The following is a 26,474-nucleotide window of genomic DNA, read 5'->3' as shown; positions in this document are numbered from 1 at the left end:
AGATGAAAGGGAAAAAGAAACACAAAACAGGTGGAACTAATAGAACACAACCAGTGAGATGTTGGTGTTAAACCCCAATAAACTAGTATTTAACATTAAATGTAAAAGAACTAAATACACCAAATAAAAGACAAAGACTGTTAGAGCAGATGAAAGTCCAAAATCCAACTATAGGCTACTTACAGAAGATGCACTTTAAATATAAGGACATAAAAAGTTTGAAAGTGAAAGCATGGGAAAATATATACCATGCAAAACCATGAAACCAAAGAAAGACGCAGCTATACTGATATTGTAAGACAAGCAGCATTACCACTGATAAGAAGTGCATTTCATAATGATAAAAGGGCCAGTCTACTAAGAAAATAACAGAAACTCACCAACAGGTCTAAAATAGAAAGAACAGAGCCCTATTGTAAATGGTCTAGAGGTGGTTAGGTTATCCTTACTAGGCTACATAATTGTCTGTTTCCTTGTCTGCCTCTCCTGCTAGACTACAGTTTCTTGACAACAAAAATGATCCTCATGGTCATCACTGCATTCCCAGGATGGTGGCAGAAAGAAAGGACTAAAGAATAAAAAAAGCAAATTACACAACTCATTTAGCATCATTGTGCTTTTGCCCAAACCATAACCCAGAGTTACAGATGGGGAAACTGAGCCACACATGTGAGCAGGCACTCAGGTGTTAAGCTTTGAGAATACATTTGCTAATGATCTTTGAAAAGGAGACTTGAAATGGGCCCTTCAGAGATGCCAACATTGACACAAACGAAATCTCTACAGTCAAATCAATAGTCTACTTATACCAGTCTCAATGCATTCTTTAATTCAGATGGAGATAAGGCCTGAAATAGTCAAAAAAAAAAAGAAAAAAAAAAAAGGAGGAAACATATAAAGGGAAGAAAAAGAATGATCTGTGGTTGAACCCAGAAGTTGGTTTTATAAAGACACAGAAAATAAAAACAAAACACAAACGAGCCCGCTGATGAATAATGGCATAGCTTTGGTGTGAACTATGCACATCAGATGCAAGTTAGAACCTGGAATGAGTTGGTGGGGGACCTGTTAGGCAAGGAGCCATTATTGCTGGCCACTTTCCACTCCCCACATCTCATATTTCTCGCTGAGCCTGCCAGCACCCTTCCAACAGCAGGCAGAGATGTCACACTGACAGGTAGAGATGTCACACTGACTGAACACACAAGTAGAAGTCTCACTTCCTGAACAGCATCAGCAATGTTCCAAGGGAACAGAAACAGAATGCACTCTTGCAGTACATTTTCTTTGAGAATCTGAAACTGGAAAAGGAAAAACAACCCCGTTTCTTCTTCACTTCCCAGGATCCCATCAACGTGTGGCCAGCTTCCCTTAGGAGGTTGTTTGGCTGCAAGTTACCAACAACCATCTCTTCCTTTTTTTTTTTTTTTTTTTTGAGACGGAGTCTCGCTCTGTTGCACAGGCTGGAGTGCAGTGGCGCGATCTCGGCTCACTGCAAGCTCTGCCTCCCGGGTTCGCGCCATTCTCCTGCCTCAGCCTCCCGAGTAGCTGGGACTACAGGCGCCCGCCACCACCCCTGGCTAATTTTTTGTATTTTTAGTAGACACGGGGTTTCACCGTGTTAGCCAGGATGGTCTCGACCTCCTGATCTCATGATCCACCCGCCTCGGCCTCCCAAAGTGATCTCTTCCATTTTTTAGGTGCATTCAGGCCTCATGCCAAGACTCATGCCTAAAAGCCAGGAGTATAAAAGACCCTGGGAAGAGCGGACAGTAAGGGAGCCACAACTATCAGACAGAACCCTGAGCCAGGGATATAGAGCACTCCAATTCCTCCACCAGGGAGGCCTGTTAGAGCTCAGTCAAGCGGCTCACCTCTCTCATCCGCCTCACAGACAAGCGAGAAAACTTCATGGCTAAGTAACTGTAACATCCCCAGGGGCTAAGGCTCTCTAGATACAAGGTAGTGCCTTATGAGGCCCTGGGATATCCCAGCTGCCTGCCTCTCCCTAAATATGTTCCTACTGACAATGTGAAAAACGGGAAAGGTGACCTCTGCTCTGCAAACTGGGCTTACATCCCGCTGAACCTGACTCCTGCGTGCGACTCTTCTACTTTCTGGAAGTGGGGTCTGAGTTCCGAGCCTTCTGGGAACTGGTATATGACATTATCAGAAGCACAGCATCCCTACCCACTTTACAGGAGTGTGACACAGAATAAATAAAATTTTTAAATTTTTATTTTTAGAAATAAGAGTCTCACTCTGTTGCCCAGGCTGGAGTGCAATAACATGATCATAGCTCACTGCAACCACAAACTTCTGGGCTCCAGTGACCCTCCCATCTCAGCCTCCCAAGCAGCTGGGACTACAGGTGCACACCATCACACTAGAGTAATTATTTTTTTTTTAAAGATGGGGTCTCACTATATTGCCCAGGTTGGTCTCAAGCTATCCTCCTGCTTCAGCCTCTCAAACACCTGAAATGACAGGTGTGAGCCACTGTGCCCAGTCTTAAATAAAATTAATGCACACAAAAGGCTGGGCACAGGCCTTGATACCAAAAAATGCTCATGAACTGTTTTGTTATTGTGATTATTGAACAGACTTTTAAAGATTCGCTGTTACACCACACCCAAACTCCACCGGCCCCACAGCCACAAATGCCAACAAAGCCAGAACAGCTAAGCCTAGAGAAGCGCCTGTCCCCACATGTGACACCCCACGTGGCTTCCTATCTCCTCCACCAGGACTCTGTGGTGCAGCATACAGAGTTGGAGTTGGGCTGCAAATCAGTGTGGGAGTAGTGGGTGCTCGGGCCAGCTCACCATAGAGCAGTGGCTCCGTCACGAGAATCTCAGGAGGCCAGCGGCGCATGTTTAGGAGACACCGTGAGCTGCCGACAAGTACAACAAAAGGACAAGGCTCCAGTCCTGCCTGGATCTCCAATCACACTCCACTGGGGAGCTGTGTGGATTTCCCTAGATCTTCTGCCCCCCTAAAAAGAAAACTCCGAGTCCCCTAATAGTTGCCTTAGCCAAAGCTTCCCTCCAAGCTGGCTGACTTAATGCTGAAAACCTTTTCTTGGCTTCAGCAATGTTTGTTCTTCCAGAGTAAGAATGGGAAGTTTGGACTTTATCTTTCCCCACAATCCTTAATCCTGATTAACCACTCTTAAAACAATTGACATCAACGCTGACATTCTAGTGAGATAAACAGCACAACCCAGGCCCTCAATGTCTGCCCTCTTAAAATGCCCCTAAAAAACAAATAAAAGAACACACCCTTAAGAGCTCTGACCTATGTTTTGGCTGTGTTAAAGGCAGACATTTCAAAAGTGGTCAAAACAGAGTTCTTTAGTGATTCTTCTAAACAAAGGCTGAGACACTATCATCTGTAACTGGAGTAAAAACAACATATTCTTGGCTTAAAGATAAACCGATTAGATAAACAACTTGGACATACTTGTCTCAAAGAAGGTTCCTTTGTGGGGATATGGTACGGGCGCTGGTATTTCAGCTTGAGACACAAAAATGTTTCAAAACCCCACGTGTGAAATGTAGTGGGGGCCAGGCAGAGAAAAGCTTTCTAATAACTAAACGTTTGAAACCTGAAGGAAACCTGTTTCTTTACCAGGCAGGTCTCGTTTTTAAAGGATTTAATGAAATAAGTGAAAAGGAATGGTGTCTAGTAGACAGAGGAAAGAAGAAAACAAAGAAAATGGGTTTCCCCCCTAAAGATTTATTTCATTTTACATATGTAAACAACTTCAAAGTAAACTGTCCTGAGTTTTCCCTAGTAGAGAGAAAGAGATTTCATAAACTTCCTGGGTTCCTCTACTTTATTTTCTTATCAGATGCATTTCCAGGCAAAAAATCAAAACCCTCCTGGAAAGGAGTTTGGATCCCAGAAACGCTCCAGCCTGACGACACTCACTTCCTAAGCACAGCATACTCTAAAGAAGGCATCAAGGGTATGTTACCCCAGGAACCTCCGAACCAGATAACACTGGGTGGGCGGGGGGGGCGGGGGGTGGTGGTGGGGGGGGCTTCAGAAGAACTTAAGAGAAAATGGAAGCAAGTGTTACCCAAGTCATTTCAGGATCTGGCTGGCCGGCCCTTCCACTGGCCTGCTGGTCAAGATGTATCATTTCCACTCTGTATTAGTCAGCTTGGCCTGACAATACCACAGACGGGACCTTAAACAATAGACTTATTTTCTTTTTTGGAGACAAGGTCTTGCTCTGCCACCCAGGCTGTAGTGCAGTGCAGGCTCAACTTCCTGGGCTCAAGCCATCCCCCCGCTTCAGCATCCCTAGTAGCTGGGACCACAAGCGTCAGCCACTATGCCCAGCTGACTTTCGTATTTTTTTGTAGAGAGGGGTTTCGCTGTGTTGCCCAGGCTGATCTCAAGCCCCTGGACTCAAGCGATTCACCGGCCTTGGCCTCCCAAAGTGCTGGGATTACAGGTGTGAGCCTTCTCCAGGCTGGAAGCTCAGATCAAGGTACCGGCAGATCTGGCTCCTGGTGAGGCTTCTTCCTGGCTTGCAGGTGGCCCCGTTCTGCTGTGTGCTCACATGGGAGGGAAAAAGATCGCTCTGCATCTTCCTCTTCCTATAAGGACACCTGCCCTGTAGCACACGTGGATCAGGATGGGGTGGATAAGGGCGCCACCCTTTAGGACCTCCTGTAACCTTAATCACCTCCACAAAGGACCTGTCTCCAAATACAGTCACTCTGGGGTTTGGGACTTCAACGTATGAAACTTGAGGGGGCACAATTCAGTCCACAACTTCTTGCTTGGAAATTTCAAATAAATTATCAAGACTTAAAAGCATGGGGCTGCCAGTCAGAGGGACAGAGACTTCCGACGGGGCCTGTATGGGCTACAAAGCTCAGGAGGTGATGGCTTTCAACCCTGCCTTTGAGGGCTGGATGATGCAGAAGGCAGGTACGACTCAGAGCAATAACAGAAAAAAAACAAACAAAAAAAAACTTCCAACATGCATTTTTTTTTTTTAACTAATAGGGGGAAATAAGTAAATGAGGGCTTGACAGGAAGCCCTGTGGCCATTTGGGCAGGACAGTTTCTTCAATGCGCCAGACCAACCTGGGCTATACGAAACATGTGGCTTCACTGGGCCCTGGTGGTAAATGCCAGGAGCACCCCACGGGTATTCTAACAACCCCCGATCCTCCACCCCCACATTTCCATCTTCGCTCTGGGTGGGTGGCACAGCTCGAGGCTGAGAACCACTGAATTAGACACTCCCCTGAGGCTCCTTTTAGCTTCACAGTTGCATCGTTTCATGAAATTATATCTCCTGATCACGGGAACACAGCCTAAAATAGTACGCAATCTACAGTGTTAGACTGTCCTCAAGTGTCAGCCGTTGGCTCCAGATTCACAGCTAAAGATCTCAATGTTGGAATCGTCCAGGGCTCAGGCCTTGGGCCCCTTCTGTCTGCATCCATTCCCTTGGGCTTAACACCCAGCCTCATGGTTTTAAATACCATCCATACGCTGAACATTTCCAAATTTACATTCCCGCGAAGACCTTCCTCCTGAACACCAGACACATATCCCACCACCTACAAAACAGGTCCACCTACACTGAGCGGCATTAACATGTCCAAATTTCCCCACACCTGCTCCACTCACAGCCTCCCCATATCTCAGCTGAGGAGACTGCAAGTCCTCCCTTGTGCCAGCCACAATCCTTGGCACCGTCTTCCAAACCGTATCCCCGTCCAGTCCATTAGCACATCCTGTTGCCCCACCTTCAGAATACAGCCCACCTGACCACTTCTCACCCCTACCAATGCTACTTTCCATTACTTTCTGCCTGGACAGTAACAACAGCTTCCCAATGCAGAGAGAGAGAAAAAAAACAAACACTTACTACAAAAAAGAAACTTCAGAATTCCCACTGGGTTAATTTGCTTTTCAGTCTTGATAATTTATTTGAAATTTCCAAGCAAGAAGATTTTTTTTTTAAATTGAGAAACCATGCAGAGATCACCGTTAGACGTGAGGGATATCCCAAATACCCTGGCTGGATCATTACACATTGTAGATAGGTATCAATATCTCACATGTACCCCCAAGATAGATAGTAACTATATCAATTTAAAAATACAAAAAAATAAAAATAAAAGAGATCGTGCTTTCAAAACTAGGATGGGGCTGAATGTGGTGGCTCACACTTACTATCTCAGCACTTTGGGAGGTCAAGGCGGGAGAACTGCTTGAGACCAGGAGTTTGAGACCAGCCTGGGCAACACAGTAAGACCCCATCTCTACAAAAACTTAGCCTAGCGTCGTGATGTGCACCCATGGTCCCAGCTACTTGGGGCAGGGGCAGGGGCAGGGGTAGGGGCAGGGGCAGGGGCAGGAGAATCGCTTGAGCCCAAGAGTGAAAGGCTACAGTGAGCCGAAATTGTGCCACTGCAGCCTGCGTTGACAGAGCGAGGCCCTGAAGAAAGAAAAGAAAAAAAAAATAAGATGGGCTATCATCTTTCTAATATCTAAGAGAGCCTAATATATCCTATACATAGTATTTAGTATTTCACTCATAGCTGGCTTTTGTAAGCTTCCTGATTCCATGTAAATATTTCTTCTTGGTACAATATATTTTATACATCTAGAAAGGTAAATAAAGCACAGCCCAGAATTTTTTGTTTGTCTGTCTGGGAGGCTCTGAAGCCTTGATTCCTTGTATCTATTCTTGAGGGTAATAAGGGACGGATTATAATGGCAGTTTTCCATCCTGAGAGAACACAAACACAATAAGGTTATTTGTGGCCCATCTGGAGTTCACATGACCTTTATACTTAAATATTCCCCTTTCCTTCTCCTGTATTCTTTTATTATTCTTCATATCTTGCACGATTTATTGGGCACTCAGTATATGCCAGGCACTCTGCTAAACAATTCACTCACTCAGCAAATACTTATGAATTTACTGAGTGCCTGGAGGTGTCTGAATAACAACCCTGGATATAATAACTCACTATTTGGAGTAAAGACGAATGAAGAAAAAAATAAGTAAAATACACAGTGTGTAGGTGGTGAGAGGAACTGTGGAGAAAAATCAAGCAGGAAAGGGGGATGGGACGTTTTGGAGTGGCAGTCAGGGAGCTGAACTCCTAGGAAAGATGGTCAAGGGATACCTCACTGAGGCGGCTCAGGGGAGGAGCAACCAGCCCATGTAAACGTGTTGCTTAATCTTCATAGGTTACAGACGGAGTAATGTTATGTCATCTTATAGATGATAAAGGTCACAGAATTAAGAACTGGAGGGTCTGAGACTTTCAACCCAGGTCTGTAGGACTCCAAACACCTCATTCTTAATTACCCTCCACCTGTACTGCTTTCAGATTTATCACAACTAAAGACCGAATTCTACTATGCAAGCATTTCTATAGATCAACATGAAGGGAGATACTGCAAAGACAAAAAACATTTTATACAGAAAGGTCAAATTCTGTAACAGCTCTCCATTAGATATATTGGGAGAGAAATTCAAAGAGGTAACCCAATCTTCTTAACCTGACATTCAACAAGAATGGTAATTCTAGAGCTTACACTTTGAGACACTAAATCGGCTCAGCTCTAGGCATCCAATTGACTATGGATAGACTTTAATTTAGCCCAAATCCAACAAATGTGGAAGGCATCCCAGCTGCCCCTTTAACACATGCAAATGAACATGACACACTGGCTGGAACTAAAATTAAACCCACCTAAAATGTATCCCACACTGTGGGATGAATATTCAAACATCTGTTTGGACAAACCCATATTTCAAAAACTTTGAAAAAAAAATATGTACATATAGTTTTGGGGACTTTGTAGGGACTTGCAAGGGAGGTAGATGAGAAAACCAGCCCACAGGCTGATGAGCCAGGAGAAAGAACACCATTCTTCTCTCAGCTCAGGATACGTATGTAAAGATAAAATCTCAGTGGGAAACTAGCTCTTAAACCACATGGTGAAAAGAAATTCAGACGTCTCATGGAGATGTCATGCCAAGCAGTCGACTGAAGTCATCAGGGAAGATTTTTGCGCTAGATTCTGCTAGACTTTATTCGCCTGAGTTTAGGCCAAGCCCTTCTTAAAAGCTATATGGACCTTTTCTGGTCTTAAGTCAGTAGCTCTTAATCACTGGACAAGTTATTAACATTCTGGGCGCTCCGTTTCCTCTCTGTGTATGAAGATAAGCTTCAAGCCTACCTTTAAGGGTGGTGCGGATCGTGTGGGTGGGGGCCGGAGAAGCACCCGGCACGGGCTGCTTGTCCTGGTTAGCCTGGGGATGGGCTGGCCATGGGGAAGTACACACCTGGGACCCTCTGAAAAAAGTGAAGGACCCTGTCCCCAGAAACGCACCTACATATGCACCTGCGATCTTGCACACAGCTTCGGCCTCAATGCTTTCACAACATCTCAAAGTCCACGCATGGCTCCCTGGAGGTCCTTGGACCCCAGCTTGTCACCCCTTATTTTAGATACAGTATTTAACAGTTAGTCAAGCTGACTTTAACCAGGACAGCATAAGGACTGAGTAGAGCTGGCTTTAGAAAAGAAATTAATGGATGACAGGAAACATTAATCAAAGACAATCTTTTGGAGTAGAGTTAGGAAAATGATGAGATTCTTAACATTATATAAGATATGTATGTTTACATATACTCATATGTATCAGATATTAACACACACACACACACACACACTTTTCCCTGGCCCTAAAAAAACTGTAAAGCTACATATTTCTTAAATATGAGCCAGAATAGGTGAACACAGCTGACTAGAACCCAAAGAAAACTGTTAAGAAAGGAAGCTCCTGGAAGTTAACTGGCACCTACACTCTCCATAAAGTTCCTTGAGAGTAGAAGAGAAAAACCCTGTTTTACTGTATGCAGTGTGTGTGAACATAGCTTCACTGGCCGTTTGTCTCTCTCCACCTCTGCCTCCTCATCAGTCTCTGAAACTCCTGCCCATGACATTAGACCCTTGCTGGCTCTCTGGAAGCCCCATGCTATCCTGGCAGGGCTTCTGCACTTCCTTCTTCCTGGGTGTCCCCACCCAACTCACCCCTCCTGGGACCTGTCCTGACCCTCCCACCCTCCTGAGTGCCTCAAAAGCATTCATGCAAAGTAGACTGTCCAACCCCCGGAGCTACACGACCTCACTTCCTGGTGCACCTGCCATCCCTAGCAGCTGGAATGGGGCCAGATTTTTCTGGCTGAAATTCTAGGATCCGAGCACAGAGCCTGACATATGGTAGATGTGTAATCCATATTCCATTCGCTGATGAATGAATGACTCTAAAAGTAACTTAGCAGGAAGATATACCAAGCACCCAGGAAAACAGCTGCCTTCAAAATGCAGCTCCTTATTTTTTAATAATCTGAAACAAGATGAATTCACTAAGAATTCCAATGTGAATGGCCTCCCAATCAACGTTCTTAACAGCAAACCTTACAGGTATGGGATGACAAGGAGGATTACGGATATCACTTTCCTGATAAGTGGTGACAAACACTGTTTTTAAAATGCCTAGCAACCTCCTGAGCCGAGCTTCATAGACCCCGAAGTACCCTCCACCCTCAAGATCTCTAAAGAATAAAAAAGGGTGGGAGTGGTGGCTCACGCCTGTAATCCCAGCACTTTGGGAGGCTGCTAGCACTTTGGGAGGCTGAGGTGGGTGGACCACTTGAGGTCAGGAGTTTGAGACCAGCCTGACCAACATGGTGAAACCCCGTCTTTGCTAAAAATACAAAAATTAGCCAGGTGTGGTGGCAGATGCCTGTAATTCCAGATACTTGGGAGGCTGAGCCACAAGAATTGCTTGAACCCGGGAGGCAGAGGCTGCAGTGAGCCAAGATTACACCACTGTATTCCAGCCTAGGCAAAAGAGAAAGACTCTGTCTCAAAAAAAAGTAAGAAAGAAAAGAGAAGGGGAGGGGAGGGAAGGAGAGGAGAGGGGAGGGCAAGGGAGGGGAGGGGAGGGGAGGGGAGGAGGGGAGGGGAGGGGAGAGGAGGGGAGGGAAAGGAAGGGAAGGGAAGAGAAGAGGAGGAGGAGGAGGTCAGGAGATCAGTGGCTCATGCTTACAATTCCAGCACTTTCGGAGGCTAAGGTGGGAGGATCACTTAACGCTAGGAGTTCAAGACCAGCCTGAGCAACATGGCAAGACCTCACCTCTACCAGAAAATAAAAATAAATTTTTTTTTTTTTTTTTTTTTTTTTTTGAGACGGAGTCTCACACTGTTGCCCAGGCTGGAGTGCAGTGGCGCGATCTCGGCTCACTGCAAGCTCCGCCTCCCGGGTTTCCGCCATTCTCCTGCCTCAGCCTCCTGAGTAGCTGGGACTACAGGCGCCCACCACGGCGCCCGGCTAACTTTTTGTATTTTTAGTAGAGACGGGGTTTCACTGTGGTCTCGATCTCCTGACCTTGTGATCCGCCCGCCTCAGCCTCCCAAAGTGCTGGGATTACAGGCTTGAGCCACCGCGCCCGGCCAAAAATAAAAAATTTTAAATAAATAAATATTATCAGGGTGTGGTGGTGAATGCCCATAGTCCTAGCTACCTAGGAGGCTGACATGGGAGGACTGCTTGAGCCAAGAGTTTGAGGTTACAGTGAGCTATGATCGCGCCACTGCATTCCAGCCTGGGTGACACAGTGAGATCCTATCTCTAAAAATACAAAGAAAGATGTGGACAAGAGCCTTTCCTTCAGTATAGGATGTGGAGAGGTGGCATCTGTCCCTCCTGTGTTTCTGCTCAATTTAACATCTCCTGTGCTGGGTAGTTCATTTCTCCTTTCTAATCTCTAGAGCATTTCCCAATAAGCAGGAATTTAGATTTTCTTCCTCCAAGGTTGGGAACAATGACAAATTTTGCATTTTTGCGAATGGATCAGAAAAATAACAAGTGATCAGTAAATATAAATAAAGCCAGTCACGCAACTCTCTTTCTGACTTCCATGCTCTGGCCAGAAACCCACAGCCTCTGCACACTGCCACAGGGCACCTAAAACTAGAACTGAATCTAGAACCATCCTTCCACTAACTGTGGGTGACGTTCCATTGCCATATACCTCAGGATTCTTCCTAGTTTTACAACACACATTCAATTTCCCAGAGTAATGGGGAAGTTCTGGCGTCACAGGTGAAAGTGACGTACTGGTTTCTGTGAAAGCAAATGAAGCTGCAGCGGGTGCCTGGTGGGGTACTTACTGGTCATGCCGGGTGTCAGGGATGGCTCTGTCCATTCGCAGCTTATCACTCTCCACTTGGTTGAACTTGTTGCGGGCGTAAGGGTCCTGCCCGGAGCGGACCATTGTCCCTCCAACATAACCTTCCTGGTTAAAGTCTGGCCACCGTACTTTCCCTAAAAAGAGCAGAGCAGAGGGTAGGGATGAGGGAAAATGTGATCAAGTGTTCATCACAGAGACTGCAGTAAGTGTTAAGAAATCACATCCGTGGCTTCTTCACATAGTGGCCATTTAAAAAAAACTAGCTGAAAACAGCACAAGCAAGCATCATCCTGTCTACAAGCCGGAGAACAGGAAATTGCAGGTTTGCCGTTTACAGCGTGAAAGTTAAAGGCTTGGCGTACAGGCATCTGTCCAGTGAACAAAGTAAAATCAAAGTACCCATAACTGCGGCATTATTCGTGTTCTCTATAAAAGGAGAGACTCTCAGCTTGTCCCACCTTTCCAGGGATTATAATGTTGACATTATCTCAGGTGGGGTGAAGAAGATCGTGTATAAACTACACATAAGGTATTCCATCATGTAACATCAGGTAACACAAAAATAAATGTTTATACAAAGAATAACCCCTAAGAACAGGATATCAAAACACCCTCTGGTGAGACCTTGTCAAGGGGTCCTTTTTGCAGCTGTTGGTATGCCTGACCCCACAGGGAGAAAGTGAAGGATGTGGCTCCCAGAGGTGTCCCCACATGCACAGCAGGGGCCTGGCCATTCCTAACAGCCACATCACACTTGTTCTCTTCCTGGAAGGAAGGAAGCCAAGGCAGCCTACCTGTCCCCTGGCACTGGCCTGAACCCTAGAATGTGAGGCCCAAGGTTCTCCAAGAACACACCACTGCACGGAGGAGCCCTAGCCTAGGGGAGAGGCAGTGGTGGTGACCAAGGAGCACTGAGGGGAGAGCACTGCGGGCGAGCGAAGTCAGGATGAACCCAGGTGTAATAAAGGCAGAGCCAGAGAACTGCACGAAGGCAGGACGCTCAAACAGCAGAAGAAAGGTGGAAGGAGAGGCAGACTTGAGGCAAGGAGAACATATATGATTCTGGTCAACCTGGGTTTCCATCAAGCACCATTCACTTTGCTACCTATATGATCTTGGATATGTTATTCATTGCTTGAAATGAAGTTTCCTACAAAATAAGTAAACAGAATAACAAAAGGATCCTCATGAGGACTTAATGGCCTATGATGTTCCATTTCATAGACATGACAAACTAAAAAATCATAATAAACACCACCAACAACCCTGTTCACATGAAACTCATACATTTTCCAGTGGCTGGAACTGCCATGAAGAAACATAAGGCTGTTATGGGGGCCGGGAGCACAGGGTTCCTGTTCTTTATGGGGTGGTCTGGTAAGGCCTAACAGGATGATTTTGAGCAGATAACTGAACAAAGGCAGGGTGTGGGCATGCAGCTCTCCGGGAGAATAGGGCACTGCAGTGCAAAGGTCCTAGTGTGGATATGAGCATGCCCATTCAGGAACCAGCCAGGAGGCCAGTGTGACTAAGGAGCATGCAAGAGCCTGGCCGTCAGAGCCAACATTGGAGAGGGGAAGGCAGGGCTGCTGGCAGCTACACAGAACAGGGAAGCAAGGGGGAGACAGCTCTTCTGCAGCATGTCAACCCTTGGGTCGTGCAGTTGACCCTGAAAACACGGTATGATAATAGCATGTGTACCTCCGTATCTACTTTCCCAACAGAAATCCCTCATTACACAATTGAAGGACCACTGTGTTCCTTTCTCTATTTCAGAGATGAGGAAACTGAGAATCAGTTACATGTAATTTGTTCAAGACAGAAGAGTAAATTTTCTATCTAAAAGCTCATCTGCTTCTTGTTGCAACTGTCCTGCGAGGTCAGAACCCCCATCTCATCACAGCTGGTTGCCGTGGAAATGATGCTCAGGGGGGTCACATAAGCCTGGCCTCTCAAACAGAAAATCAGTTCCAAAACCCACGAGCCTGGCTACAGCAATGATACCATGGCCCCAATAAACAGCTGCCTGCAGAGCCGGCCAAGGTGTCAGCATTTTCTTATGCCTCAAATAAAGTGTTTCCAAAACGTTTTACTGGAAACATGTGTTCCGTGCAAAGCCCATCCTAAAAATACTGCCTTCACCCTCATGTATTTTCAAGGATAAGAAGAAAAATAACACCCACCTGTGCTCAAGAACAAGCAGCCTCGACTCCTCGCCAGTGAGTTTATCCTTTCACGGACTAATACAAAAGAGGCTTTGAAGCCTTTGTTAAAATCGAAACCAGCAGCACCTACAGCAGAATTCCAATGAGCTGGTTCTAACAAACGTGTTTAATGTCCTGAATACCCTGCACCACGGAACTTTGAACTATGGAATAAAGAACCATGACGGAGTCCCATGCACAGCCAGAGAAGAGACCGCCACCTGAGAGAGGTTTCAACCTACCATGTAACTCTTACAGCCTACTTGCTTCTCACCGGCGTGCTGGGGACAGCAAGGTCTGAGGACTCTGGTTGGTGTGGACCTGTGTGCAAGGAGAGCAGTGGCCATGGGACAAGGCCTCTGCAGAGCTCCTGAAGCTTCCATCCCATTTCCACCCAAACATCTTTTTGTGCTCTCACATCCCCACCGCCCTTCTGGAATTAGACCATCACAGCAGAGGGTTTGCAAGACATTTAATGCCAATCAGTCACAGCGTGGCTCAGACCCTGGCCTGCGGTGCATGCCAGGTGACTCCACGTGAGGTGTCATGCTAGATCCTGCAGGGAGAATCAGCACACACAGGCCCGCGACCCACGCTGTGGACTTCATGTTCTAGGAGATGGAAGGAGACAGACAAGAATCAAATGACTGTACTAGGCTGGGTGTGGTGGCTCATGCCTGTAATCTCAGCACTTTAGGAGGCTGAGGCGGGTAGATCACGAGGTCAGGCATTCGAGACCAGCCTGGCCAACGTGGTGAAACCCTGTCTCTACTAAAAATACAAAAAATTAGCCGGACACGGTGGTGGGCACCTGTAATCCCAGCTACTCGGGAGGCTGAGGCAGGAGAATCGCTTGAACCTGAGAGACGGAGGTTGCAGTGAGCCCAGATCGTGCCACTGCACTCCAGCCCGGGCAACAGTGCAAGACTCCATTCTCAAAAAAAAAGAATCAAACGACCGTACTAATAAATGTATCAATAAAAACTGAGCTAAGTGCTCTGAGGGTGAGAAATGAAGCATCTAACGGAGGGATCTTATCTAGACTGGGAAACCAGGGGTGGTTTCCCTGCAGAAGGAATATTTGTGCTGAGATAGGAATCATGAGTAAAAATGAACTAGGAGAAGCCCTTAAAACCTCAGAAAAATAGTATCTTTCTTCAGTACCCAAAGACTACCATGAGCCTACTTAGTGGTACCCTGCCACACCCCCTTCCTTTGACACACGAGCATCTTCAACAGGACCCTGGTGTGGGCCCTGCCTTGCCTTGTGGCAAACTCCCCGAGACACACCGCCGTTTTACTAGAGACAGACTACCAAGAGTATTTCTTTCATAAAAGCTTAGCAGTACTGGAATACTACAGGGGCTTTCAAGTTTGCTTGACAATGACATACATTTAACACTGTGACCCAGGTGTCACAATGCAAACATACACACCCAACTGATACAAAAGTCTCACAATGCCAAACTCGCCCTCACTATATGTGATGAACAGATCTATTTTTGCTTTAGGTATCTCACGAAACTGGCTTCACCACCTAATAATGGGTCACAACCCATAATCTGAAAAACGTTAAGCTAAAGAACCATTACTAAAATTGGTTATTTCTGTACTATATAGAATTGCTAGGTTGAAGCCACCCCTGGAGGCAAAGGCAGGAAAATCCATGGAGAACAAGATTTGCAGAGGACACATGCGCCCCAGCCCAACCCCAAGCAGACAGGGACGTGGCGAGAGGTAGAGAATGGGGTATGAGTCAGAGGTTACAGAGAAACAGCCACAAAACCACCAACAAAACGTCTGAATATATTGCCTTCCTAAAAATATGACATGACATCCATACATCATCTTGTGCTTTTATCATCTCTTTAAAAATCTTCAAAAATAGTGCTGGAAATTAAAGAGCTTTAAAAAATAAAAATATATGAGGATCTCAGGAAAATGGACTTGGCTAAGCAGAAGCAGCTGATGGAAAATACTTCAAAGATATAACATTCTACACGAGGAGGCAGAAACTAGCTTCATCACCAAAGATGACAGGAAAATAAAACATACATTTAAATAACATGAGAAAGGTATTTAAATAACATGAGAAAAGAAAGACAGCATTACCCTAAGAAGGGCTGTGAAAACAGTTTGCTTATTAAATAAGGTTCTGAAAATATTTTTGATGAAATTTCTTTCCAGAAGATAGACTTCTCTTAGATGTGATCTTTGAAACCAAAGAAGGAATTGTTTGACCTCACCAGCCTTGAAACCCCTGATTTGGTAAAAATGAGAAGCTTCCAGCTGATTATTCTGCAGACACAACAAGTCACCTGTCTGCAACCCCACGCCGACCTACCTGGGCTGGAACGAGGACTGTACTAGTCCCAGCCAAACCCTCAGGCGGTCCCACAGACTGCCCCGCTCCCCACATGCATGGCCATGTCCTCTGAGAAGCACTCGGCCCACAAGGGTCTCGCTGTCCTGGGCTGCTGTCCTGCCCGCACCACTCCTCATATTCTCCTGGGCTGCTGTCCTGCCCGCACCACTCCTCATATTCTCCTGGGCTGCTGTCCTGCCCGCACCACTCCTCATATTCTCCTGGGCTGCTGTCCTGCCCGCACCACTCCTCATATTCTCCTGGGCTGCTGTCCTGCCTGCACCACTCCTGGTATTCTCCTGGGCTGCTGTCCTGCACACACCACTCCTTGTATTCTCCTGGGCTGCTGTCCCGCCCGCACCACTCCTTGTATTCTCCTGGGCTGCTGTCCTGCCCGCGCCACTCCTGGTATTCTCCTGGGCTGCTGGTCCTGCCCCTGCCACTCCTGGTATTCTCCTGGGCTGCTATCCTGCCCGCACCACTCCTCATATTGCTCCAGGCTCCCCTTCCCACCCAGGTGAAGACAGAGCTCCTCACCTCACAGACTCAGCCTCGCCCGCAGTACCCCAGCATTCCACATGCACAGTCCGCAAGCACCTGTCAACGGCTTTACTACTGAGGGTCGGGTCCTGGGTCGAAGGTACCGGAAGCTGACCGTGAAAAGGAATCCAATCCTGCGTGTGATTGGGAGGAACGCAGCTTCGTGTTAGTTCTTACACATCTCGTAGCTGCGCGCCGATCCAGCCGCATCTGAGACATGCTGTGGTCGTGCGCCGGACGCTTACTCCTACGCCTCTTTTGCTCATTTGCAGGCATTTTTTAAATGTGTTCCACCGCAAAGCCTGTCAGCCCTTCCGAGTCTGCCTACCCTATCAGTCAGATCCCTGGCTGGAGCACGGGGGAACAGCGGGTGCGGAGCTGGCCAACGGGGGTCCAGGCCAATGCTGTGTCACCGATTAGGATTCAAGGACTTGAGCAGAGGAGGAGCCAAACACACGCACACGCGCAAACACACAGCACAAAATCCAAGCATGAGGGTGAGCCTGGCTCACTGACTCCCTCTGACACTCTGGTCTGTATAAAATGGAAATAATATTCCACTTCTGGGGTTGTTATAACAACTAAATGAGATGACCACAGCAAAAGTCCTATACTACTAACTCTGATATAAATTCACTGATATTTACAGGCAGAAAGGACGACAAACAGAATGCCCCGGCCGCTCTGATGTAACCCCCTATGCCCTCACCCAGAAAGCACTGCTGGGAACCACCCAGCCACCAGGCGCTCTGTGACACCCATGAGGGGTGTCCCACTCTGCAATTGACCCCGGGAGGTGAGCAGGAAGCATAGTGGGAATCTCTGCCTTCTTCTTGGGGTTCCTGTGGGCTCTGCCTAGGTGAGCAGGGGTGCGGACCTGCGGATGCACTGAATTCCTGCCCTGCCGTCACCCACGAGTACCTCCCGCCCTCCCCACAGTGCTGTGAGAAGACAGAAGATGGGGCCAGTGGATGATTTCACCTACGTTTACACTTGTATCCTTCCATTTCCATCTGCTGCTCCCAAGAAACACCTGGAAATAATAACTCAATGTCACTCTCTGCTTGTTTCAGGCATGGGGAGATGTGAGACAGGTCCCACGTCAGGTGGAGTGGGGAGGAAGAGAGGCTTGCTCTGAAGCCAGGGGTGTTAGCGCTGGAAAGAGGAATAGTCTGGACACAGCCCACTTTACAAAATGGAAATGTCAGGGGCCTACTCTAAGAGAAAATTAGTTTTACTATCAGTCATATCATGATCAGTTAGGTCCTTACGTTTTCCACTTAAGCTGTTTTTAACATTCCTTGGCGGTACTGGGTCTGAGAAACCCCAGGACTGTGCAGAGATGGGAGGCACCAGCCCTCTGCCCCTCACCTGTGCATGTCATGGGCACCTTCTTTTGCCATTTTCTCCTGCTCCCTGCATCACCCAGAGGGCTACTGAGGGCCACAAAGCCTCTGGAGGCTCCCACACAGATGCTGAACTTCTCCTGCTCAGCGGGGATGGTGTGAAGAGAAGCGGGACCTGTCTGCTGATGGCAGCTTGTGTGCTGGACGGGGCGAGAACGCAGGAGCCTGTGTCCTCGGGTGGAGCTGTATCTTCCCATCTCCTGGCGAGACCCAGACGCACCCTCTCTCAATCCTAGGGTTGGAAGAATACTAAAGGGATGTCTCGCACTTGCTGTCCTAAGGAATGTATGGGTGACCTCATAAGACTGACGTTTTATTTTGGGTCTTAATTTTGGAGAAAAACAATCCATCACCCTCTATTTCCCCAAGTTGAACAGAAGAGCCCAGTATAGTGAAAATGTCAAGCCCGAGTAAATGCACAGAAATTAACAAATGCCTCACTGGAAAGACCCACCATCTAATAGTGCGGAGGAGATGGGATAGCTCCATAACCAAAGTCAAGGTTCCAAGAAAGCCCCAGAGAAGGGGCACTGGGCCTGGGTCTCGAAGCGTGAGCAGGAGCCTGCCAGATGCAGGCGGGATGTAACGGAAGACACCTGGAGACAGGGAGACCCAGTAGGCAGGGACGGCAGGCGGGAGGTGAGGGGGCCCTGTGCCCAGTGGCTGCAAATCCTCTAGCCCAGGCTGAAGTACTCAAACCTTACTCTTCACATTCTAGAACGCACAGGATATTTGGAGCAAATGAGTGCTGATCCACTTTACACTCTAGGAATGTGCCTCTGGCTGTGGAACAAAGGATGCTCAGACGGGAGACGAAAGCGAGGAGGCTGAGTACCCCAGTGCAAGCATGTACAGCCCAGTGCACATCTGCCCCTGCTCATGAAGGCCCTGCCCCTATCTGAGGATGTGTCCCCAGCCGAATGGCATGTCACCTTCAAGCCAGCCCAGCCCCTGCAAGCCCCAAACCCACGTCCAGGTCTCTGCTCACCTCCGGCCTGTGTGGCCAGCAGTGCTCCCCAGCATTTCCTCCTCCTCCAGGAGCAGCCAGCGTGGAATCTGTGGCGGGGCAGGCACAGCACCTCTCAGGAAGGCTGTCCTGCTTCCACTCACCTGGCTAACACTGCATTACTGTTTTGTCAGTCCCGTCTGCAACCCCAGAAGGTTTACCTGGGAACACTTACTAAACCTGGTCTTCCCAGCCACGACCGCACCACCGACGCTGTGCATACTTACAGATAAGGTGGGGCCGCTGCGATGCTGTGTCTACCCCTCCTGCTGGCTGAGCTGCCTCTCAATGTGGCTACCTCCTCCAGGAGCCCTCCCTGGGGTCCCCAGCCGCTGCCTCTCTGCACCCTCTCTCTATTTTTTCTCCTCTCTCTGCTAGCCTCTTCCTGCCCCCTCACACAGAGCTCCATCCCAACCACAGCTTTTCTAAAACCCTCTTGCCGGGGGGCCTTGTAAGTGCTTCCACTCTTCTGTCTAATAACTCGAAATTCCACTGAGGCTACAGCTCAAGTTTAACCACATCTAATTGCCGCTGAACACAGAAACAAACACAGAGACAATGGTGTTTGTTCCTGCTCTGCCGGCACCTCAATGACTCCCAAGTCACTCCCCAGAAATTTGAGCCACCTCTCGGGTTCTGGCTGTGCCCTCCCTGTCTTGACCTTGGTCTGGACTTGGAGACACATTCACTGAAAGCCATTTAAAATGAGTCCTGTCACTCTCCACCTGACTCAGGCTTCAATATCCTTCTAACCTTGTTTGCTGTACCCTTTTCAGTTTGGAGATCAAGACTGGACAGAGAAGATGGAGGCCCAATGGGAACGGGCAGGCTCCGCTTCCTCTCACTGCATAGCTGGGATGTTCTTCTAGCTCTCTCTCCTCCCCTTGTGTCCACAGGCCTATGCTTGTCATCTCCAACACTGACCCCTCCACATGCACTGGAATCGCCTGCCACAGCTCTCTCTGCTCCCCACGGTGGATGGGGGCCCAGCCCGGAAGCTGCTAGGCAGTGCATTTCAGTAATAAATGAACATCCTGCTAAGCCCTATAGGTGTTCCTGCAGCTTGTTCTGACACTGTTCCCAGAGGCCTGTGGCACTGTGGGGAGAGTGTCCCTCCCCTCCTGGCCACCTTGCAGCTGCATCTGATGTCTGATAGCAAATGGAGGCCAGTCCATTTGAAGGGCTGGGCTAACAGCAAGAGGAAGCGAGATTCCTTGCCCACTACCTTTGGAACGACGGCCCTAAGGCCTTCCCTTCTTATCCCTGTAGCCATGAAAAACAATGTACACAATCAGAGAGGGGATGGGCCCAGGTTAATTCTTCTGCCTCTGGGAGAGAAAGGCCAGGACCCGGAGAGACAGAGCAGACCTACGGTGGCCTGACAAGTCCTGGCTCTGGACTCGTGCAGGAGAAGGGGGTCCTAAGGCTGGTGTTGGAGGAGAACTTCCTGCCACTTCTGTCTGCTGGTCCATTCTGCAGGACACATCCCTGCCCACTTTCCTGACTCAGCCACTACCTGGCCACTGGTCCCTCGGTTACACAGACTTCAGGCCCAGCAATTTTTTCTTTTTTTCTTCTCCATCTTTGACTTAGTTGACATGCCTCCCCACTGATACTCTTCATCACACCTGCTATCGTTCACGGCACAAGGTTTTGTGCTTTGGTACTTCCTTGGGTACAGAGTTTCTTCTACCTCCCGTAACCCATCCACCAGGCTCTGAGTTACAGCTGCCTTTTCACAATCTGTTTTTTCCTGGTTTCGTTTTGCGAACTTTTCTCCCTATCTTATCGAGGCTGGAGAGCAGCACGGCATGCCTCGAGCAGAGAGTGGCTGGCGACTGTAACTGCACGGTCCATGGTGCCTGGGAGTGGAGGCCGACCGAGCACAGGCACTGAGGCCCTGGGAAGGGTGCTCGGGGCCCCGCCAGCATCAGCTCTGTGGCTGACACTCTAGGACCTGGTTGTGGCCAGAGACACACAAGACAGGGGTCCTAAGTGTCACTCAGGACACCATTTCCATGGGACAGTTCATTCTGGGATCCTAATAACCAATCCTCAAGTGAACTTTTTGAAAAAGACACTTTTATCATCAGGGGACTACTTGCATTTGGATGACTTATTCAAATAAACGTTGGTTTAAAACAATGCTGCCATTCCAAACAATGCCACTTCTTTCTTAATATTTTTATTTTTACTAAACCTCATATTTGAAAAAAAAAAAAGGATAGAAACCTATTAAACTGATCCTTCAAAGAATTAACATCACAAAGCACATGAAGACCCAAGCACACAGAGGCGCATGCAAACCCCAGCACAGACAGGCATGCGCACACCCCAGCACACAGAGGCTCACACACAGGCACATGCACAAATGCGGTCTTTAGAGGACTCTCAGTTGCGACTGTCCTTCAGCAGCAGATCATGACGTTCTGACATATGTTCCTGGGCAAAGAGTTGTCATCTACCACCCGCAGGTGTACAAGAGGAGGGGAGGTATCCTCCTGGGCGCAGGTCCCATCGTGCAGGAAACTGAGAGTCTCAGTGGATTCAGGCCGCAGGAGCTTCAGGATTCTGTACAGGTATTCAGTGCTGTACTGCAACTCTTCATTCAAATCCTCCCCAGGAAAGACAGCTTAAACAAATGTAAAGCTACCCCACAAAAAACAGAGCAACCGCTGGGAAAGCAGCCAAGGAAGGAAAACAGAATGTATTTAATATCAAAGGACAAGGCTCTCAGATTTATTTTAACCTCTTGGTTAATCTCAAATTGAATGTAATTTTACTGTGCTTAAAAGGAAAAAAAAAATACTAATATTCTTCCTCCAGAAGGTCATAATGCTACACCATCAAAGAAAAGACGAGGGCTACGCCAGGATTACAAACAAATAGATCCATTTCAATTACAAAGGCCCATAAATTATGCTTTAGTATTTGTCACTGGATATCCGGTATAAGGAAATTTTCTTCACCTGTGAGAAACCATCTCTTGAAATAAGGAATCCCACAGATCCATGATTAAAGATAAAAAACCAGGAAATCCAAAGAAGTGATAAAAAGCTATTTAAAAGAAAACCTAAGAAAATATCAGATGTTATAGAGGAAACAGTTTTCATTTGTTTAAAATTATCTGTGCTATCAAAACAACTAAAACTATACCACAAAACAGTATCAAATTGATGAAGTGCAGTAAATCTTCATGTACGAACCATCATATATCTCTTCTCCAAACCTGAAATGAAAATTCTTCATTTTCCCTTATATGTTGTAGTACCTAACCATAATAAATTTAGCCTATTGTACATCATCTTCTTTTTTATTTTGAGACGGAGTCTCGCTCTGTCGCCCAGGCTGGAGTGCAGTGGCTGGATCTCAGCTCACTGCAAGCTCCGCCTCCCGGGTTTACACCATTCTCCTGCCTCAGCCTCCCGAGTAGCTGGGACTACGGGCGCCCGCCACCTTGCCCGGCTAGTTTTGTTTTTTTTTTTTTTTTGTATTTTTTAGTAGAGATGGGGTTTCACCATGTTAGCCAGGATGGTCTCGATCTCCTGACCTCGTGATCCGCCTGTCTCGGCCTCCCAAAATGCTGGGATTACAGGCTTGAGCCACCGCGCCCGGTCCAAACTTCTTTTTCATCTTAAATATCAGAAATAATATCAAAGTGAATCTATTGCCCAGCATCCCAGCCAACAGATGAAAAAGACAGAAGGAGAGAAACAGAGCATCTGTTAACCAGTGACTACTTGGTCTGCTACTTCATACAGGACCTTGTCCACACCATACCATAACCATGTCAAATATGATGGCTTCCGCTTTACAAGTTAGGAAACTAAGGCACAGAAGTTAAACTTATCCAACATATCACAGCTGTAAGATGATGGAACCACAACTCAAACTCCTAATTATGCCCAATCTGTGTTCCCTCCACTGCACCCAACAACTCACTTTTAAGTGGGGGAAACTGAAGTGAAACACCAAAAAGCAACCCCGCATGCCTGTGCAGTTCCCAGCTGCCCAACCCCCTTTCAGGTGGCAGTGTCAGTCCTGTCTCCACCCTGGAGCGACTGAGTCTCTGACTTTGAGAGCACGTGTTCCTGTCTCTGAAACCCTGGCACCACCTGTTGCTGGATTCAGAAGGAACTGTGGACATCATCTCTCCAGGTGTGAAAATTTCTCCATTACAGTCCCCAGTGTCCAGCCACAGCTTAAGAGGTGCTGAGCACGGGGAGCCCCCCCATTTCAAAAGGCAGCTGTTTCACTGCACAGTGAGAACTGTTGGTGGGGGCTTCCTCAGATGAAAACAAACACTCTTTCCTGGACAGGCACAGTGGCTCATGCCTATGACCCCAGCACTCTGGAAGGCTGAGGACAGGGGATCACTTGGGCTCAGCGGTTCGAGATCAGCCTGGAGAACACAGCGAGATGCTGTCTCTGCAGAAAAATTTAAAAATTTGTCTGGCATGGTGGACTACTACCTGTAGTCCTAGCTATGTGGGAGGCTGAAGCAGGAGGGCTGCTTAAGCCCAGGAGTTCGAGGCTGCAGTGAGCTATGATTGCAGCACTGCACTCCAGCCTGGGTTGGTGAGACCCTGTCTCAAAACAGCAGAAACAAAAAACAGCTTCCCTCTAACTTCTGCTCAAATACAAAAAACAGAAGTCTCAAATAAAAAGAGAAAAAAAGTCACCGACCTCTTTTATATGGTAGCCTTTCAAATATTCGGGCATCACGCTCCCACTTCCCCTTGGAAGCCCTTCTGGAAAAACATCCACAGTCATTGCACGTGTTCCTCATCGGACACTGCTTCCGCTTCCTCAAAATCAGTCACTGCTAGCCGGACTAACCAGTTTATCATCTTCCCTGAACACTCTGTGCTCTGAAGAGAACAAAACACTCCGGCTATGGGGCGGCAGCCCAGAGAACACTGGATGTCATGTGACTGCTTCTGGACGTTGTATTTCGACTAATAAAGCTTAAGATAACTATTTTTAAACAGCTCCATTACATTTCTGGTTACTGATCTCAGCCCTTGGTCTCCACTTTCTTGCTTGTTGGAACGGGAGAAAGACAATGGAAGACTTCTTCTTCAATGTTGGCTAGAGTAAGAAAATAAGCCACCCACGGAAGACAAAATGGCAACCAATATTAAAAAACGCATGCACTGCCATTGACCCTGCAATTTCACTTTTAGGAATTCATTTCAAGAAAATAATCATGGACATACAAAGATTTACCTCTCAGGATACTGGCTGGAACCCCTCTTTATGTCCCACAACAAAAAATAAGTTCAATGAGCCGACGGCCATGGAGATGTTGCCGCCATTAAAATGCTACAGGAGATGTTTATGGACATGAAAAGGAGTTCCCGATATATGGCCCAAGCGGAGAAGGCACACCACGGTGCTGTATTTGTAAAAATGTAGCTGAAAGCAGATGGTAGGGGACTGCCCGTAGGAAAAGGCCCCATTTCAGGAGAGAAGAGAGAGGAGGGTGGTCCCCTGATCAGGGAGCCAAAGCCCATGAGGGGCTCTGAAAGAGAGATGGGCATGTGTGGAGAAGCGTCTCAGCAAATCCCCCAAATCTACTGAAATGTTAGTCACCTTGTGGATGACCTGAATTTTCATAGAAATTCATGGAAAGACTGAACTTTGAATGTGGGATAAAACTCAGGACCTGTTGTCAGAGAGGCCAAATGCTTCAGGAGCATTTGGTCCCAGGAGCCAACTCTAAGAAATTGCGTGCAGGGCCTGAGGCTTCAAGTGCCTGGGTCTCGGCACATCCCATGCAGAGAAGACCCCTTCGTCTCAGCGATGGGGGCAGCACAAGACCTGGGTATGCGTCCAGGGCAAGTATGGAGGCACATGTGGTGGGAGAGGAATGGTGGTTATTTCTGGATGGTAGAATTATGAATATAATTTTCTTATTTTGGCTTATTTGAATTTCTAAAACCTACAATTCACATATTGCTTGCTTTTTAAAAGATGCTTCCCTGAAGACACTGACAGCCACATATTTTCCTTATGACAACACTGTGTAGATCACTGGCCTCAGGCCTGGCTCATGGAGACCTCTGTAGATTTCGCTCCCTACAAGTGTCACACGGTTCCACCCCAGACAACATGTATCACAGGGCACATGGTTCACAGAGACTAGGAAGGGAATTCTGACCTACAACATGGGTGAACCTGGAGGAATTACGCTAAGTGAACAAGCCAGAGATAAAGGACAAGTACTGTAAGGCTGCGCTCATATGAGGGACCCAGAGGAACCAAATTCATAGAAACAGGAATACCAGGGCCTGCGGGAGGCAGGAGTGGGACATTGGTATTGCACAGGTACAGTTTCCACTTTGCAAGATGAAGACAGCTCTAAAGATGGATGGTGGTGATGACTGCACAACACTGTGAATGCACTTAAAGAAAACGGACCTGTATGCTTAAAAACGCTTAAACTGGCAACTTTAGTGTTATGCATCTTTTTACAATTAAAAAAGATAAATGCACAATGCCAGAACCCATTAAGTCACCTAGAAAAACAAAGGGTCGGGGAACATTTCTCTCTGATGCTGCAGCAATGCTGAACAAATAACACAAGTGGTTCATCTCATCTTTCTTCCGGCAGGTGGGAAGTAGAAAAGCTAAAACATCTCTGTTAGGATCAGTGGCAATTCATACCCTGGATTTAAGTTCTCTTAACACATTTCATCATTCCCGTTTCATTCATCTTTACATGAACATCAGCAATTTCTGTTCTGAGAAATCCACTGTCTGGGATAACTGAACCAGCAACACATCCGGGAGGGGTGGCTGGGATGAAGACACAGCCCAGGACCGGGATGGGGAGGGGCCTCAAGGAGAATCCCGATGGCCTCAGGACTCTCCTTTCTGAACTCTCTCCCTACCCACGTCTCTCCTAAGCCTCAGGCCCTTACACAAGGTTACTAAGGAATACAAGAATGACACTAAGGTCTCATAAAGGCATAGAGAAAATCTGCTCCAAAAGGCCACGTTGACCAGAGGGCGAGAGATGTCCAACAAGAACCTCATCAACAGCTGTCCTCAGAGGCAGACCTTGGCCTTCCAGCCCCTACAGCTGCCCCTGTTCCTTCTAATGGCCCCGCTCCTCTACTGGCCCCTGCTCCTCTACCGGACCCCCTTCTGCCAGCTGGCTGGCTGGTCAGATTCATGGACAATTACAGGGAGAAACTTATTTTTCAATCCAGAGGTTTTTCCACACCAAGGGGAAAAAATGAGATTCTTCTCTATCAGATAGATTTCCAAAATACAAAATATTGACTAATATACATACTCTATTTGACGACAATATTTTAAAAACCAACACTAAAAAAAAAGTCCAGTGGTTCCAAGTAGAAAGCATGACGCTGAAATAGAAGCAAGGGTCACAAGAGTTTATGGGCAAAAACTCATCCACAGTAGACCTGAAATGTGGTATGAGGCTGGGGGGAACTATAGAGATATATTTTTACAGCATCTAAAAGAAAATAAAATTGTTGATTCTAATCTGAGAATAGAGATTAAAGGGAAATAGGAAGACAGAGTTAACAAAATTGAAGAGTTTTACAGCAAGAACGTATCTAAATTTTACAGATGAGGAAAATAAAACCCAAATACTCCCTAAATATTCTAAGGCCACAGGACTGGTGGCACAGCTGAGCCTAGAGCTCCCGGTCATTATCCTTGTTC

The 26,474-nt window shown here is 47.2% G+C and overlaps 1 protein-coding gene across 1 annotated transcript in view; it reads right to left on the bottom strand.

Annotated features, from left to right (window-relative positions):
- Positions 1 to 26,474, bottom strand: part of GALNT2 (polypeptide N-acetylgalactosaminyltransferase 2) — a 1,373,297-nt gene that overhangs the window by 69,181 nt on the left and 1,277,642 nt on the right. Inside the window, exon 4 of the mRNA XM_050769229.1 lies at positions 11,236 to 11,389. Coding sequence (XP_050625186.1) covers positions 11,236 to 11,389 — 154 coding nt within the window. The remainder of the gene's footprint in view (positions 1 to 11,235; positions 11,390 to 26,474) is intronic.

Source organism: Macaca thibetana, chromosome 1 (assembly GCF_024542745.1).
Source record: "Macaca thibetana thibetana isolate TM-01 chromosome 1, ASM2454274v1, whole genome shotgun sequence".
Classification (NCBI taxonomy): Eukaryota; Metazoa; Chordata; class Mammalia; order Primates; family Cercopithecidae; genus Macaca; species Macaca thibetana.
The sequence above is the reverse complement of the archived record's forward strand: the minus strand, read 5'-3'. Positions and strand labels throughout refer to the sequence as shown.